The 17,415-nt window shown below is 40.8% G+C and overlaps 1 protein-coding gene across 3 annotated transcripts in view; it reads left to right on the top strand.

Moving 5' to 3' along the window:
* The window catches only part of SMYD4 (SET and MYND domain containing 4), a 68,472-nt gene that overhangs the window by 19,432 nt on the left and 31,625 nt on the right, over positions 1 to 17,415 (top strand). For all 3 annotated transcript variants that reach the window (XM_030295041.1, XM_030295042.1, XM_030295040.1), the window contains exons 4-5: positions 5,648 to 5,737; positions 7,236 to 8,370. In XM_030295041.1, coding sequence (XP_030150901.1) covers positions 5,648 to 5,737; positions 7,236 to 8,370 — 1,225 coding nt within the window. The remainder of the gene's footprint in view (positions 1 to 5,647; positions 5,738 to 7,235; positions 8,371 to 17,415) is intronic.

Below are 17,415 nucleotides of genomic sequence, written 5' to 3' on the forward strand. Positions count from 1 at the left end.
CTATTTATTGTCTACTAAGTGTGCCATAGCATTATATCAAAAAAATGTGCATACCTTAAATTAAAAGTACTCTATTGCTTAAAAAAAAGCTAACTGGCAGCTGAGCTTTCAGCAAGTCGTGATCACTGATCACAGCTCATCGTAATGAATATAATGATGAAAGTTTGAAATATGGCAAGAATTGCCAAAATGTAACACAGAGACACAGTGAACAATGTGAGCAAAGGCTATTAAATGGTGCTGATAGACATGCTCAGTGCAGGATTGCCACAAACCTTTACTTTGTAATAAAAAAAAAAAAAAAATGCCATGTGAGTGAAGCACATTAAAATGAGGTATGCCTAGGGGCGCCTGGGTGGCGCAGTCGGTTAAGCGTCCGACTTCAGCTCAGGTCACGATCTCGCGGTCCGCGAGTTCGAGCCCCGCGTCAGGCTCTGGGCTGATGGCTCAGAGCCTGGAGCCTGTTTCCGATTCTGTGTCTCCCTCTCTCTCTGCCCCTCCCCCGTTCATGCTCTGTCTCTCTCTGTCCCAAAAATAAATAAACGTTGAAAAAAAAAATTAAAAAAAAAAAAATGAGGTATGCCTATATTTATTTTTTAATATTTATTTGAGAGAGAGAGAGAGAGAGAGAGAGAGAGAGCATGAGTCAGGGAGGGGCAGAGAGAAGAGGGAGACACAGAATCTGAAGCAGGCTCCAGGCCCTGAGCTGTCAGTACAGAGCCTGACGCAGGACTCAGACTCACAAACCATGAGATCATGACCTGAGCCGAAGTTGGATGCTTAACCAACTGAGCCACCCAGGCGCCCGAAATAAATAAACTTTAAAAAATGAAATGAAATGAAATAAAATAAAATAAAAACTAAGCATCACTGAGCTAGATTTTGATCAGGAAGAGTGGCTTTTAACAATCTGAGGCTTTTATTGTCCTGCTTCCATCATAGAAACTGAAACAAGATCCCTGAGAGACTTCCGTCCATAATTTTTAAGAGATAAATATGGGCTTAAAGCAGGAATGTACCAATCCTCTCACCACGTCTGTGATCTTGTATATTTAAAAGAATGAGTGTAGGGGCACCTGGGTGGCTCAGTCGGTTAAGCATCTGACTTCAGCGCAGGTCATGATCTCACGGCTTGTGAGTTCAAGGCCCGTGTTGGGCTCTGTGCCGACAGCTCAGAGCCTGCAGCCTTTTCAGATTCTGTGTCTTTCTCTCTCTCTCTCTGCCCCTCCTCCACTCACACCCTGTCTCTCAAAAATAAACATTAATTTTTTTTTTTTAAATAAAAGAATGAGTGTAAATTTGAAGGGTAAACACCTTTACTCTGAATCTTTAACAGGGCTAAGCTTAACATTTGGAATTAGTTTTCCAACAACTCTCAGACTTCTAACAATAGCCTCTATAACTGATAAGAACCCTAAATTGTAATGTTATAAAGTATTTAGTTGAATAATGTGAATTCGTGATTCCTGAAGAATTGAGTAACGATCCACTGATAAGTGGCTTAATAGTTCCTTTTTACAGAGCTAATCTCTTCAAGTTTATGCATGTGCATCAGAAATGTGATCATATGGGAAGTTGTTCAAGGAAAACAAGTAAAATAAGAAGGGAAATCAGACAAAAAAATTAAGGTTTGCTCTGTATGTGAAAGGAGATGAGCCTTCCTATTTCATGAAGCTAGTATTTTGGGGATTATGGTACTTTGCAATTTTCTACAAACCTGCTATTTTTTCTTTTTTTAAATAATATTTGTTGTTTCTATCTGATTATAAAAGCACTATGTTTTGTAAGTTACTTGGAAAATATAGAGAAGCATAAGGAGTAAAAAAGTTACATAGTCAGGGATAGGCACTGTTAACATTTTTGCTTATATCCATCCTGACACTTTTTCCTCTGAAAATATGTTTTTCTTTTACAAAATTGGGATAATGCTGCACTTACTGTTTTGTAATCTGCTTTCTTCCCTCAACAATTTATTGTGACCATTTTCTCGTGTTATTAAATTTTCCACTAGCACATGATTTTTTTTATGGCTAGTTTAGTGTTCCATTACAGAGAACTATGCTTGATTTAACATCTCCTAATGTTGACAGATTGCTTGGTATCACAAGGCTACAAGGAGTGTCTTTCTATGTAAATATTTTTACGCATCTGATTACTTCCTTAGGATAAATTCCTAGAAGAGAATTTGCTGGGTCAATTTAAATGTGTTATTCTAAGCCTTTGGTACTTGGTGCTGGATTGTTCTCTAGGAAAAAACTAGTTAACAACCCTTCTAGTAGAATATGGGAATGTTCATTTCTCTGTATCCTCAGCAATACTAGTTTTTAAGATTTTGTTATTATTTTAGCTATTTATTTTTAATATGAAATGTGTCTACGTAGTTAAAATTCAAAAGGTACAAGAATATATACACAGTGTAGTCTATTTCTTCTGTCTCCTGGCCACCACTTTACCTAACACCAGAACCCAGCACTGTTAAATGTGTCTTCCAGAGGTATTTAGCATATATAAATAAATACAAACAATCTCCCATTCCTGCACGCACATACACTTTAAAAAAAAAAAACAAAAACAATTATTTTTATTTGTTAAAAATGTTTATGTATTTTGAGAGAGAGAGAGCGTACACACATACAAGTGGGGGAGGAGCAGAGAGAGAGGGAGAGAGAGAATCCCAAGCAGGCTCCACACTGTCAGCACAGAGCCCTACTCCAGGCTGGATACTCTAGATCATGACCTGAGCCAAAATCAAGAGTTGGACGCTTAACCAACTGAGCCACCCAGGAGCCCCCACACACATACACTTTTTACATAAATATACACTGTTCAGCCCCATGCTTTTTTCACTTAATAATATCTTGAAGATCATTCCACCTCAGAACATTAAGAGCTTCCTCATTCTTATAGCTGCATGGTATTACCTAATATGGATGTGTAGTAATTTATTTAGCCAGCATCTTATAGATCAATATGTAATTGATCTAAGTTGTTCCTTATCTTTGGCTATTTCAAACAACTCTATGCTGAGAAACTTTGCATGTATGTTATTTTGTACCTATCATTGGGGTAAAAGAGGGGCTCCTGGGTGGCTCAGTCGGTTAAGCATTGGGGTAAAAGATTATATCTGTAGGATAAATTCCTAGAAGAGGAGTTGCTGGTTTAATGGAGATATAAATGATACAGATATATATATGAAATACATATATATGTTGCTAACTTGCCCTTCATAATCATGAGACCAGCTTATACTCCCACTGGCAACATATGAGAATGCTCATTTTCCCACTCCTTTGATGACTCCATGTGCTATCGGCTTTATTTATCTTTGCCAATCTGATAGCTAAAAAATGGTTTCTCAGTATAGTCGGGTTTTTTTTTTTTCCAATTTATCAGATGGAAACTTTTTTTACTCTGGTAAAATATACATTACATAAAATGTTCCATTGTAACCATTTTTAAGTATACAATGCAGTGGCGTTAAGTACACTTACGGTGCTGTTTAACTGATGTGGAAATGTTGGGGTTTGCAGCAAATGGTCAAGAAAGAATTGAAGCATCTTCAGGGCAATAAGGGTGGTTTTTATTAAAGCACAGGGACAGGACACGTGGGCAGAAAGAGCTGCACTAGGGTTGTGAAGAGCCCTTGACTATATATCTTCAAGTTGGGAGGGGGTGAGGGGTAGAGTAAGTCTCTAAGGAGTGTGGAAGCAAGGTTTCCAGGACCTTGAGGGGGCTAGCTCTTGTTAGGAGAAGGTAATTTATTATTGTTTAGTAAAAACTCAGTCTTGAGATCCTTCAGATGTGTATCAGTGGGCCATAAGCTTGGAGGATGATTGCCAACATATATCTCGGGGTGTTAGAGAGAAAGGAAGTTTCCAAAGGAATTTTTATATGTTAAAGAAGACTTACAGGATCCTGGAGGTCGGGCTAATGCTAAGCTTAGCCTTTTGCCCTTAGCAAAGTATTAGCATCCAGGCAGTTGAGTTCCTAGAGGAGGGTTGCTCGGCCTGTCTCAAGGACATGTCAATGGGCAGTAAGTAGTAAGGAAATTTTAATTTTTTTCCTTTTGCCTTTTTTCCCACATCACAACCATCATCATACATTTCCAGAACTTTCTCATCAACCAAAACCAACTCTGTGCCCCTTAAACAGTGACTCTCCATACCTCCCTCCCCCTCACCCCAGACAATCGCTGTTCTGTTTCTGTCTCTGTGATATTGCCTATTCCAGGTACCTCATGTAAGTGGAATCATACAATATTTGTCCTTTTGTTTCTGGCTTATTTCGCTTAGCATAATGTTTTCAAGGTCCAGTAGAGTTTTAATTTGCATTTTGCTGATTATGAATGAGGCTGAGCGTTTTTTCGTATGTTTATGAGCCATTTCTATTTCCCATTAGAACTCTCTATTCATATCATTTGCTTATTTTCCTGTTGAATTATTGGTCATCATCTTATTGATCTGCAGGAACTATCATAAAGTAAAGAAATGAGCCCTTTGCCTGTGACATGAGTTACAAATATTTTTTCCGGTTCAATGTTTGCCTTTTGATATTGCTTTTATTGGTTTGCTGTAAAGAAATGTGTTTTTTTAATAGTTGTTTAATGTGTTTATTTATTTTTGGGGGGCGCAGAGAGAGGGGGACAGAGGATCCCAAGCAGGCTCCACGTTGACAGCAGAGAACCTGATGTGGGGCTTGAACTCACAAACAGTGAGATCATGACCTGAACCAAAGTCAGACACTTAACTGACTGAGCCACCCAGGTGCCTCAAGAAATATTTTATGTACTCAAATTTATTAACCTTTTGTGACTTCTGGGTTTTGTGTCATAGTTACAAAGGGATCCCTCACTCCAACATCGCTTTAGATTTTTCCTATAGTTTCTTCTAGTGCTCTGAGAGCTTCATTTTTTACATTAAGGTTTTGATCCATTGAGAATTTGTCCTAATTAAAGGTTTATCATAAATAGAGGGCCAACTTTATTTCTCTTCTTACTTGTCACAATACTTTTATTGAATAATCCCTTTTTTTTTTCTCCAGTGATTTGAGATGGTACCTTTATGATAATTCTTAATCCTTGCCAATTTGGTGGTAGAAGGAAAGGAGCCCTGTGTGCTTCCATTTACATATAATTTACTATCCACAAATAAATTAACTATTTGTTTTCTAAGAAATAAGTATCATTAGTGTTTCTTCTTTTGTGGATTTCTATTTGTGCCACTCACCCTTTGTTGTGTGCAGGATTGTGCTTGCAATATTTTCCTCCATTTTCATTTACCTTTAGGATTGTTTGTGGCTGAAGTGGTGTTTGATGCTGCTATCTTCAAAGTGCTTTGAATATTTATTTCCTCACTCGATCTTCACAGCTTTGCTCTGAGATAATTAAAAATGAAGCTGAAGCACAAAAAGATCCAGTAACTTTCCGAATTTCATACCATCTTTCATAGCAGAGCCCTTATCTGGAAGAAAGAAAAAAAAAAACAAAACCTTTAGAAATGCTTGTTTTCTGGGTGCCTGGCTGGCTCAGTTGGTATAGCACATGACTATTGATCTCGGAGTCGTGTGTTGGAACCCCACATTGAGTGTAGAGATTTTTTTTTTAGTGCTATTTCCCATTTATACTTTTAACCGGTTCATTGTTTTGCAGGGAATATCACATTCAAGGCCTCACACTGCAGACATTTCACTGTGTTATGCCAATCGCTCTGCAGCCCTCTTCCACCTGGGTCAGCATGAAGTGAGTATCAGGGTGCATGGTGTGATTGGAGAGGATCTGGAGGGGGTACCCTGGAAGACTAGACTGTCTTCTCTGCTCCTACCTTAGAGCACTAAACCTAGGCCATGCTGCAGTCAGTTGAATTGGAAGAAAATTGGTATCCTCCCAAATTTATTCTTCCCCGATTCATTTTTTTCTCTCCTGATTCATTTTACCTATCACAGGTGATTATGTGGGGCAGTATTAGTTGACAAGAAAGAGTCATGGCACGTGGCACAGGGCCATGGACTATATCCAGTGGGTCAGCAGTTCTCAGTGTTGAGATCAGCAGTGAGATATGTTGCTAATAATACTTCGGGTTCCAAGTGTTTGCAAACAATTTACTTGTTTGTTTGTTTGTTTTTAATGAGTAGAGCATGTTCAAGATTATCCCTTCAATAATGCAGCTCACCCTCAATATGCCTTTTGAAAGGGCAAGTCCAAGTTGCGCTGAAATGCCTGTGTATGCCTATGAGGAAGTGGGCTTTACATGGGCGACTTTCTTCTCATTCCCTAGTTGAGGTCTAAGGACAAGCTCTCAAACGTCATTTTGGCATGTCCTTTTTTGGAATACCACAGAAATGTAAAATATTCCCTATAATTAAGAACTTTTTGGGGGCGCCTGGGTGGCTCAGTCAATTGAGCGTCTGACTTCAGCGCAGGTCATGATCTTGCGGCTCATGAGCTCGAGCCCGGTGTCACGTTCTGTGCTGGCAGCACAGAGCCTGGAGCCTGCTTCGGATTCAGTGTCTCTGTCTCTCTCTGGCCCTCCCCTGCTCACTCTCTCTCTTTCACTCTTCAAAATAAGTAAACATTAAAAAAAAATTTTTTTTAAAGAACTTTTTGAATACTCACAAGTTCATACCTATTGCCCTTTGAACTAAAAGAGACAAGCAAGAATTTAACTCCAGGCCCTGAGCAAAAAAGTCCTGGACAATTGAGGACAACAATTGCAAGAACTTGTGTAATATGTAACCCTTCATAACTTTCCCTATATTGGTTATTTCTATTCCCTTCTTGCAGCAGTGATCATCATACATTGAATACATACGATGCCCCACGCATTCTTTTCAACCTTAGGTGTATTACCTTATTTCATCCTTAAAACAACCCTGTGAGGTTGTCCCTATTTTTCAGATGAGAACACCAAGACACTTAGAAATGAAGTTCCTTACACAGGGTCCCACAGCTCGTAAGAGGCAGTCAGTAGTGGAATGCGGATCTGTCTGACTTCTGTGTGTAAGACTTTTCTTCCTCAAAACAGGAATATTCAATAAGACAAACACAATATCCTCGGCAAGTATTACTTAATCACTCAAAACATCACACGGTAGAATATGATTTAAAGAAATTAGCACGTGGTTATAGTTGCTGCATCTGTAATAATCTCGTAAGTTTCCTGTAGATTTTTGTTACGATTTGCAATAGACACTGAAAGCAGGGACCAGGGGTCATTTGGGGATCTCCTTTCTGTTTGCAGATGTGTCTTAAAGACATCATGAGAGCGCAGATGCACGGGTATCCAGAGAGACTGCAACCCAAGATGATGTTGCGTAAGGCCGAATGTCTGGTGACCCTGGGGAGACGACAGGAGGCGAGCCAGACCATCAGTGATCTTGAAAGTAGCTTTTCTGCCAAACCAACCCTCGCAGCTGCCCAGTTTCAGATTCTGCAGACAAACCTCTGTCGTCTGAAAATGAAGGCACAAGAAAAGGAGAGTCTCACAGAAACCTTCCCGGCAGCTCTAACCAAAGCCTTGGAGGATATGGACCTAAAGGGAGAGAATGGACAAGTCCCCAGCGCATCGTCATCTGTCAGCTTACGCACAGACCCTTTAAGAGGCCGCTATTTGGTTGCCACAAAAGATATTCTCCCAGGAGAGCTCTTGGTGAAGGAGGACGCTTTTGTGAGCGTCCTTCACCCGGGAGAGATGCCACCGCTACGTCACCTAGAGAGCAAGTGGGATACCAGGGTTACCAACGGGGACCTCTACTGTCACCGATGTTTGGACCACACTTTGGCCACAGTTCCCTGTGATGGGTGCAGCTATGCCAAATACTGCAGCCATGACTGTATGCAGCAGGCCTGGGACCTGTACCATAGTGTGGAGTGTTCTCTAGGGGGGCTGCTTCTCACACTGGGTGTCTTCTGCCACATTGCCCTGAGGTCCACTCTCGTAGCTAGATTTGAGGATGCAAGCAAAGTCATAAGGAAGCTTTGCAGTGAGATTAGGAACAGAGACACATGTTCACCTGAAAGAGAGACTCTGGTGCAAACACTCACTTGTGACCTGGGAGGGGAGAGTGAGAACAAAGGCAAAATGCTCGAGCCCCCAGTTCCAGGATGTGATCTGAATGGGAAATATGAAAGTAATTACAATGCCGTCTTCCACCTCCTGCCACATACTGGAAACCATAGCCCAGAGCACAGATTTCTCTGTGCTCTAAGTGTCTCTGCACTGTGCAGGCGACTTGAAGCAGCCGGTTGCTACAAGCCAGCGGCAGCAGTGCCTCCTGGGTCGGGTTCAGAGTTGGATGTCTGGGGAGTGGCCATGCTGAAACACGTGCTGCAGCTGCAGTGTAATGCTCAGGCGATCACCACCATACAGCACACAGGTAGGAGAGAAGCTGTTCTTGCCTTACGGTACTGTCCTTGATGTAGCTAATATCTGGGGAGAAAGAACTGTGAGTGGAAACGGCAGCCTTCAAATCAGCAGTCTGATGGGAAAACACCGCTGGCTACCTCGTGTTGTCGTGATTATGGCACTGAGAAGCTACGTGGCCTTAACAAATTATTTGATTCCACTCTGCCTCGGTTTTCTCATCTCTAAAATGGGTAGTTTATAGTTTGTTTGTTTTTTTTTAAGTTTATTTATTCATTTGAAAAAGAGAGAGAGTAAGCACGAGCAGGGGAGGGGCAGAGCCAGACACAGGACTCAAACTCAAAAACCGTGAGAGCATGACCTGAGCCGAAATCCAGAGTCGGACGTTTAACTGACTGTGCCACCCAGACACCCCACTAAAATGGCTAGTTTAATCCCACCTAACTTTACTGAGTTGTGAAGAATACCTTTGTAGTTTGCAAAAATACCTTAAAAACCCAATTGCTAAGGGGGAGTTTATTATGAAATAGTAATCAAAGAAGACTGCAGAAAGAAGGTCTATGGTTGAGTTAGCATATCAGAGTCTTATTCATGTGACTCAGCCACTCGATCGCTTCCCTTTCCAATTGACAGATTTCCCCCAATCTTCTGTTTTAAATTTCCAAGAGAGCGATCTGGCCGAGCACAACTTTTCACACAATACTACCATGAACTATTGGTCCTTTGGTGCATGGCCAATAATCTAGGGGCCACCCCTAGACACAGACCAGCCTCACCCTGCTTGCCTGAAACATGTCCTATAGATAAGGCTATTTAAGGCAGGTGGAGAGACTGGATGTGCCCAGCATCACAGTGACACTGTATTGACAACAGATACTATTAGAAAAGAGATGGTGTTTCCAGCATTTCTATCGTATGATCTCCATTTTAACACATACTGTCTTTCAATTCAATTCTTTTGATCTTCTCATATTAGGTAATCTAGAATTTTGTCAACCTTTTGTATGCATGTTTTTATCTTAAATTTTAATTCAGCTGCCAAGTGTTATGATGTATAGGCATTTCAGTAGAGGTGTTTTGGAGGAAGACTCTCTTCCCCATCCTGAAGCACATGGAACATCCAAAAATAGCACTGGATTCATCCCATAATACTAGGAAATCCTATTGCAAGCTAGTCTCTGTTTTCTTCTCTGCTTTCTTTTGCTTCTTTGAGCCATTGCTACCTTCTAAAATACATCTGTTGAGTGTTTTTCCAGAATTTTGTTTTCCCTTGGGTACATTCCCTGGCATTTTAAAAAATACTATTTTCATTGAGTTCTGTTTTTGTGAATATAAAAATATAGTATAGGGGGCTTCCAGATTATAATGGCAGAAATTTACCAACTCCTGATTTTATTGTGTCGTGCTCCTAAAGTACTTAATAGAACAGACAAAAAAGGTAGAAATGTCAGTAGCTCTAAGAACTGTAGAAACTCTTGTCTGGGTAGACAATAGCAGGCTGACTCTCAGAGCCAGAATGGCAGAGGAGTTTTCCATCCGCTTCCCTCCATGCTCTGTTCCGCACCATCAAACAATCTTAGCCCAAATGTTTTGCTCCATGTGCGTGACATCTCATTATAGTCAGGCTTTTATTTGTATAGCAAGTTTGGGGTAAAAATTTTCATAAGTTCAGAATAAACTTTTGGGTAGCAACCAATTGAGCCACCCAGGTGCCCCTATCTATGAAGTTCTATATTTTATGCATAATTTATTCTCATTTACATGATGTTTAAAAATAGAAAAAAAATGACTAAATGCAAAAAATTCCAAAATCTTAACAGTAATCAATTCTGAAAGTGGAAATATGGGTGATTGCTACTTTCTTCTTTGAACTTCTTTATGTGTGTGTGTGTGTGTGTGTGTGTGTGTATATAAAGATTATATGGTTTTTTGTTTGTTTGTTTTTCCCTATGTAGGCTTCATGCCTACCAACACGGGGCTTGAACTCATACCCTGAGATCAAGACCTGAGCTGAGATTCACCTAGGCACCCATGAAGTTTTTCTACATTTTTAAAATTAAAAACACTGATTCACACAGTAGCAACGTTATTCTAGTAAATTTAAAATGGATTGTATACTTCCTTATTATTCTCCGGGAGATTTTTTAAAAACAAGTTAACTGAGCAAAAAGATGATAAAGATGGTAAAATGAGTTTTTAAGTAATTATAAATGGGATAAACTCTAAACGAATCTTTCAAAATGAGTAAAAATAATTTAGGGGCATCTGGGTGGCTCAGTCAGTCAAGCGTCTGACTTCGGCTGAGGTCATGATCTCGTGTTTTGTGAGCTCAAGCCCCGCGTCGGGCTCTGTGCTGACAGCTCAGAGTCTGGAACCTGCTTCAGATTCTGTGTCTCCCTCTCTGCCCCACCCCTGTTCATGCTCTGTCTCTCTTCATCTTTCAAAATTGAATAAATGTTAAACAAACATTTTTTAATACAATAAAATAATAAGGATCTAGAAGCCAAGATAACTACTGTACTAGGGGATTCAGTACATAATATCCATCAAAACTTGTGTCCTATAGGGGCGCCTGGGTGGCTCAGTCGGTTGGGCATCCGACTTCGGCTCAGGTCATGATCTCGCGGTCCGTGAGTTCGAGCCCCGCGTCGGGCTCTGTGCTGACAGCTCAGAGCCTGGAGCCTGTTTCAGATTCTGTCTCCCTCTTCCTCTGACCCTCCCCTGTTCATGCTCTCTCTCTCTGTCTGTCTCAAAAATAAATAAATGTTAAAAAAAAAAAATTAAAAAAGAAAAAAAACAAACAAACTTGCGTCCTATAGACCAGGGTGATGTGATGTGGGCCAGGAACCAGTGGTCAAAAAAGAATTGAGACATTTTCAGCACAAAAAGGTGTGTTTTTGTTTTTGTTTTTGTTTTTAATTAAAGCACGGGATAGGACCCATGGGCTTAAAGAACTACACTGGGATTGTGAGGAGGGATTGATTATATACTACTTTTAAATTGATTGTATACTTTTAAATTAGAGATAAAGGAAGTTTCCGACAGGATTTTCCAATGTTAAAGGAAATTTACAGAATCCTGGAGGTCTGGCTATTATCACGCTAAGCCTGCTTTTTGCCTCTAGCAAAGCATTACCATTAGTCAGTTGTGGGCTCCTTGAGGATTGTCCTACTCTGCCTGTCAATGGGCTGCAAGTTGTAAGGAAATGTAATTTTATCTACATTTCTTTTGCCTTTGTTCTCCTTATCTCAGGGCTCAGCAAACTTTTCCTGTAAAGGGGCAAATAGTAAATGTTTTAGGCTTTGCAGGCCATAATGTCTCCTTTGCAGCCACACAGCTCTGTCATTGTAGCACCAAAGCAGCAATTGACAATGCACATCTGAATGAGTATGGCTGGGTTCCAATAAAACTTTATAATGGACTCTGAAATTTGTATTTCTTATAATGTTTCACAACATGAGCATTATTCTTTTCATTTTTTTCCAACCACTTAAAAAGGTGAACACAGTTCTCAGACCACAGTCTGTATAAAAGCAAGCAGCAGGCAGGATATGACCCACAGGTTATAGTTTACAGACCCCTGATATAAACAAAGAGTTGACAAATGTAATAAGGAAATCTATTTAGAAAAAAAAAAAAAAAAAAGCCTGGGGGGTGCCCAGTTGGCTCAGTCAGTTAAGCATCCAACTAATGCTCAGGGCATGATCTCACGGTTCCGGAGTTCAAGCCTCCTATCAGGCTCTGTGCTGACAGCTCAGAGCCTGGAGCCTGGTTCAGATTCTGTGTGTCTTTCCCTCTCTGCCCCTCCCCTGCTCCCATTCTCTATCTGTCTCAAAAATAAATAAACATTAAAAAAAGAAAAGGAAAGAAAAAGCCCACAAAATTAGGAACAATGAATACAGCCAATAATATAATTTTTTTTAACTTTAAGCAAATATTTAATATGATTTTAGACTATTAAACTTGAAAACATTAAGTAGAAAACTTTGTAGGGTTGCCTGGGCGGCCTCTAACTCTTGATCTCAGCTCAGGTCTTGATCTCATGGTCGTGATGTCAAGCCCTGCATTGGGCTCTGCGTTTGGTGTGGAGCCTACTTACAAAATAAAAGGAAGGAAAAACTTTGTAGAAAATATAAATTGCCTCGATTTTCTGAGGAGGAAAACACTTCAAAAGTCCAGTGATTGTGGAAGAAATTGAAAAAGATTATGAAAATATTTCTATAAAAACAAGCCAGACCAACTCTTTTCCGGATAAGTTCTTTAAAATTTTTAAGGACCATATTTAGGCCACCTTTTTTTTTTTTTTTTTTTTTAATTTTAGAGAGAGAGTGTGTGCGCAGGCTGTAGAGGAAGGTTGGGGGGAGAGAGAGGGAGAGAGAGAGAGAGAGAGAGAAAATCTTAAGCAGGCTCCACGCTCAGCACAGAGCCCAAGAGGGCTAGATCCCACCACCTTGGGATCGTGACCTGAGCCAAAATCAAGACTGGCACACTCAGTCGACTGAGCCAGCCAGTCACCCCTAGTCACGATTTTTTTTTTTTAATAAAGAAAGCAAAGAAAAAATGATCTTCTGAGGAAAAGATCATTTTTATACACTATAAAGTGTTCCAGGGCATGGGGGAATCTGGAACCCTTTCCCACTCATTTTGTAAAGCCAAGAAGAAAAACTATAGGCTAGTCTCACTTGTGAATATAGCTGTTAGAACCCTGAAAAAAATCACTGCCATATCACATCCAGTAGTTTACTGACGGAACACTACTATAAGACCAAGTAGGCTTTCTTCCAGAAATGTAAGGATATTTTAATTTAGAGGGATGTACAAGAAGGCTTGTGTAAATGCAGAGACAGGCCATATTCTTAGATGGAAAGACTGAAAACTAAACATGGCAGTTCCCCCACATTCCCCAAATCAGTGTAATGCAATTTCACACAAAATTACAATTGGACTTTTCCTGGAATTTGACAGTGATTCTAAAGATCATCTCGAATAAGCGATGAGAATGGCCTTTTTGTAAGAGTACCGAACTCTTTTACCGGGTCCTTCCGAGCAAGCTAAGGCAGCAGCTGGGTGAGGTCCTCCCTTCCTGCACAGAGCAGCACGTCCTGCAGCGTCTGCTTGGCACTCGCCCACCCAGGACCTCGGTGTCCAAGCTGGCCTGCATCTCCCCTGCCCTCAGCCTGTATGACCTGACCTGGTGGTGGTCAGGAAGGCTAAGGTCAATGCCCCCATTAGAGCAGAGGGTGTAAATGCCCTTTGAGAAGTTGGAGCTGATGGACCCGCCCCAGCAGCTGGCGTTGCACCCGCAGGAAGTCCTGCCCCGCCACCACTGCTGCCCATCTGAAGAGAAGGGGGTGGAAGCAAAGAAAGAAGAGCCTGAGGAGACTGGGGGCGCCTGGGTGGCTCAGTTGATTAAGTGTCCGACTTTGGCTTGGGTTCAGATCCTCTGTCCCCCTCTCTCTGCCCCTCCCCCACTCATTCACTCTCACTCTCGCTCTCACTCTCTTTCTCTCTCTCAAAAATAAATCAACATTTAAAAAAAAGAAGAATCAGAGGAGTCTGATGATCATGTGGATGTAGTTGGTCTTTTTTGACTAAACCTTCCTGTAACCTGTTTAATAAAATCTGAACTCTTAAGAAGAAGAATGCATACATACATACATACATACATACATACATACATACATACTGAAAGGGCCTGGTACTGATATGATAGCCCCCCTAAAAAAGTATTAAATTCTTTCTCCGAATCATTAAGTTTAAATAGTGAAGCATTAAACCATAAAATATCTCAAAAAAGATAAGTGAACACTTATATGGTCTTGGGGTGAGAGAAGCTTTTTAAAGCATTGGTATCCAATTTTGATAATTAAAAGATAGCTAGATTTAACCTAAATACCAAATATCAAAAACACCAGAATCAATAAAGAAGATAGAGAATGGAGGTGAAAGAGGTCCTTGAAGGGATGAAAATATGGGACTGGAGGCAACAGACCTGAGTTTCCATTCTGCTGAATCTAACCACTAACTTTCCATATGAACTTAGATGATTTAACCTCTCTGTGTCTCAGTATTATTATTTTTTTAATTCCAGTGTAGTTAACACACAGTTCTGTATTCATCTCAGGTGTACAACAGAGTGATTCAACAATTGTACACGTTACTCAATGCTCATGAAGACAGGTGCACTCTTAATCTAATCCCCATCACTTATTTCCCTCATCCCCCCACCCACCTCCCTTCAGGTAACTATCAGTTCTGTATAGTTAAGAGTTGGTTTCTTGGTTTGTCTCTTTTTTTTCCTTTGTCCATTTGTTTTGTTTCTTTTTCTTTTTTTTAAATCTCTTTTTAAAGGTTATTTATTTATTTTGAGAGAGAGAGAGTATAAAGAGGGGAGGGCCAGAGAGAGAGGGGGAGAGAGAGAGAGAGAGAAAGAGAATCCCAAGCAGGCTCCACACTGAGGCATGGAGCCTGACGCAGGGCTCAGACCCACAAATCTGAGCCAAAACCAAGAGTTGGACGCTTAACCAACTGAGCTGCCCAGGCTCCTCACATTTGTTCTGTTTCTTAAATTCCACAGGCGAGTGAAATCATACATTTTTCTTTCTCTGACTGGCATACTTCGCTTAGCATTATACTTTCTAGCTCCATCTATGTTGTTGGATATGGCAAGACCTCATTCTTTTTTATGGCTGAATAGTATTCCAGTGTGTGTGTGTGTGTGTGTGTGTGTGTGTGTGTGTGTGTGTGTGTGTGTGTGTGTGTGTCTGTGTGTGTGTGTACACATACACACCACTTCTTTATCCATTCATCTATCCATAGACACTTGGACTGCTTCCATAGTTTGGCTATTATAAATAATGTTGCAATAAACATAGGGGTGCATATATCCCTTCGAATTAGTGTTTTCTGTTTTTAAAACCCTTTTTTAAACTTTTTTTTAAAAGTTTGTTAATTTGAGGGGCTCCTGGGTGGCTCAGTTGGTTGAGCATCCGACTTCAGCTCAGGTCATGATCTCACAGTTCATGGGTTCAAGCCCCTCATGGGGCTCTGTGCTGACAGCTCAGAGCCTGGAGCCTGTTTCGGATTCTGTGTCTCCCTCGTTTTCTACCCCTCTCCAACTCATGCTCTGTCTCTGTCTCTGTCTTTAAAATTTTTTTTTAAAGTTTATTAATTTGAGAGAGAGAAAGGGAGAGAGAGAAAGAGAATGGGGGAGGGACAGAGACAGGGAGAGAGAGAGAGAATCCCAAGCTGGCTCCTCTTGTCAGCACAGAGCCTGACGTGGGGCTCAATCCCACGAACTGTGAGATTGTGACCTGAGCTGAGATCAAGAGTCAGGGACACTTAACCAACCGAGCCATCCAGACGCCCCGACTTAGTGCTTTCATATTCCTTGGGTAGTACAATTACTGGATCATAGGATAGTTCTATTTTTAACTTTTTGAGAAACCTCCCAACTGTCTTGCACAGTGGTTGCACCAGTTTGCATTCCCCCCAACAGTGCACGAGGATTCCTTTTTCTCCACAACCTCACCAACACTTGGTGATCCTTGAGTTTTTCATTTTAGCCATTGTGGCAGGTGTAAGGTTTTGATTTGCATTTCCCTCAATGATGAGTGATGTTGAGCATCTTTTCATGTGTCGGTTAGCCTTCCATACATCTTCTTTAGAGAAATCTCTATTCTTCTCCCCATTTTTTACTTGGATTTTTTGTTTGGGGTGTAGAGTTATATCAGTTCTTTATATATTTTGGATACTAACCCTTATCAGATCTGTCATTTGCAGATATCTGCTCCCATTCAGTGGGTTGCCTTTTAGTTTTGTTGGTTGTTTTCTTTTGTTGTGCAAAAGCTTTTTATTTTGCTTTTGCTCCCCTTACCTCAGGAGACATATCTAGAAAGATATGTCAGAGAAATTTCACCCAGTATTCTTGTTTTTTTTAAATGTTTATTTACTTTTGAAAGAGAGAGCACAAGCAGGGGAGGGACAGAGAGACAGACAGACAGACAGACAGAATCTGAAGCAGGCTCCAGGCTCCGAGCTGTCAGTGAAGAGCCCAACACAGGGCTCGAACTCAGGAACCGCGAGATCATGACCTTAGCTGAAGTCAGACGCTTAACCAACTGAGCCACCCAGGCGCCCCTCACTCAGTATTCTTATATGGATAATGAGAGGGCTGGGTGAACCTCCAGGCCTCTGGGGAGGACTGTTTGCAAAGACGACCCCAACAATTTTGCCCATCCCTATGTTTGCCCCTTTACCACTTGACATTAGTTTTTCTCCAATCAAGAGGTAGAGTCTGTTTCCTGTGCCCTTGAATCTGGGCCAGCCCTGTAACTTACTTTGACCCATGGGATGCAGTAGAAGTGACATTATGTGACTTTTGAGTCTAAGCTTTAAGGTGCCTCGTAGCTTCCATGTCATTTTCTTGGAATAATTGTGTAGCCACATAAACAAGCCTAGGCTAGCCTTCTTGCGGGTAAAAGACTGTGCCAGACGAATGCAATCATGTGAGTAATCCGGGGCAAGACCAGCAGAAAAAAGTGTTCAGGTAAACTCTGGGCAAAGTTGCTGGCACACAGCACGATAAGCAAATGAAATAGTTGTTATTTTAACAACTATTTTAATAGTTGTTATTTAAACCACCCCCAGGAAGGAAAAAAAAAAACAAAACCATAAACAAAACTAAAATGTGCATGACAAAATGAGAGAGTGTTTCTAACAACTGTGCAAATCTTAAAATCAAATCTTTAGGAATCAGTCTTTAAAAATATGCATAGTGGTGGGACGCCTGGGTGACTCAGTTAAGCTTCTGACTCTTGATTTCTGCTCAGGTCATGATTTCACGGTTCGTGAGCTTGAGTCCTGAGCCAGGCTCTGCACTGACAGGAGCCTGCTTGAAATTCTCTCTCTCTCTGCCCCTCCCCTGCTTGTGCATGCTCTCTCTTTCTCTCTCAGAAATAAATAAACATTTTCTAATAAATATACATTAAAAAATAAATAATAAAATAATAAAAATAAATTCATGTCTCTATTGTAATTAAAACTGGATACCATTATT

This window comes from Lynx canadensis, chromosome E1 (genome assembly GCF_007474595.2).
Source record: "Lynx canadensis isolate LIC74 chromosome E1, mLynCan4.pri.v2, whole genome shotgun sequence".
NCBI classification, from domain to species: domain Eukaryota; kingdom Metazoa; phylum Chordata; class Mammalia; order Carnivora; family Felidae; genus Lynx; species Lynx canadensis.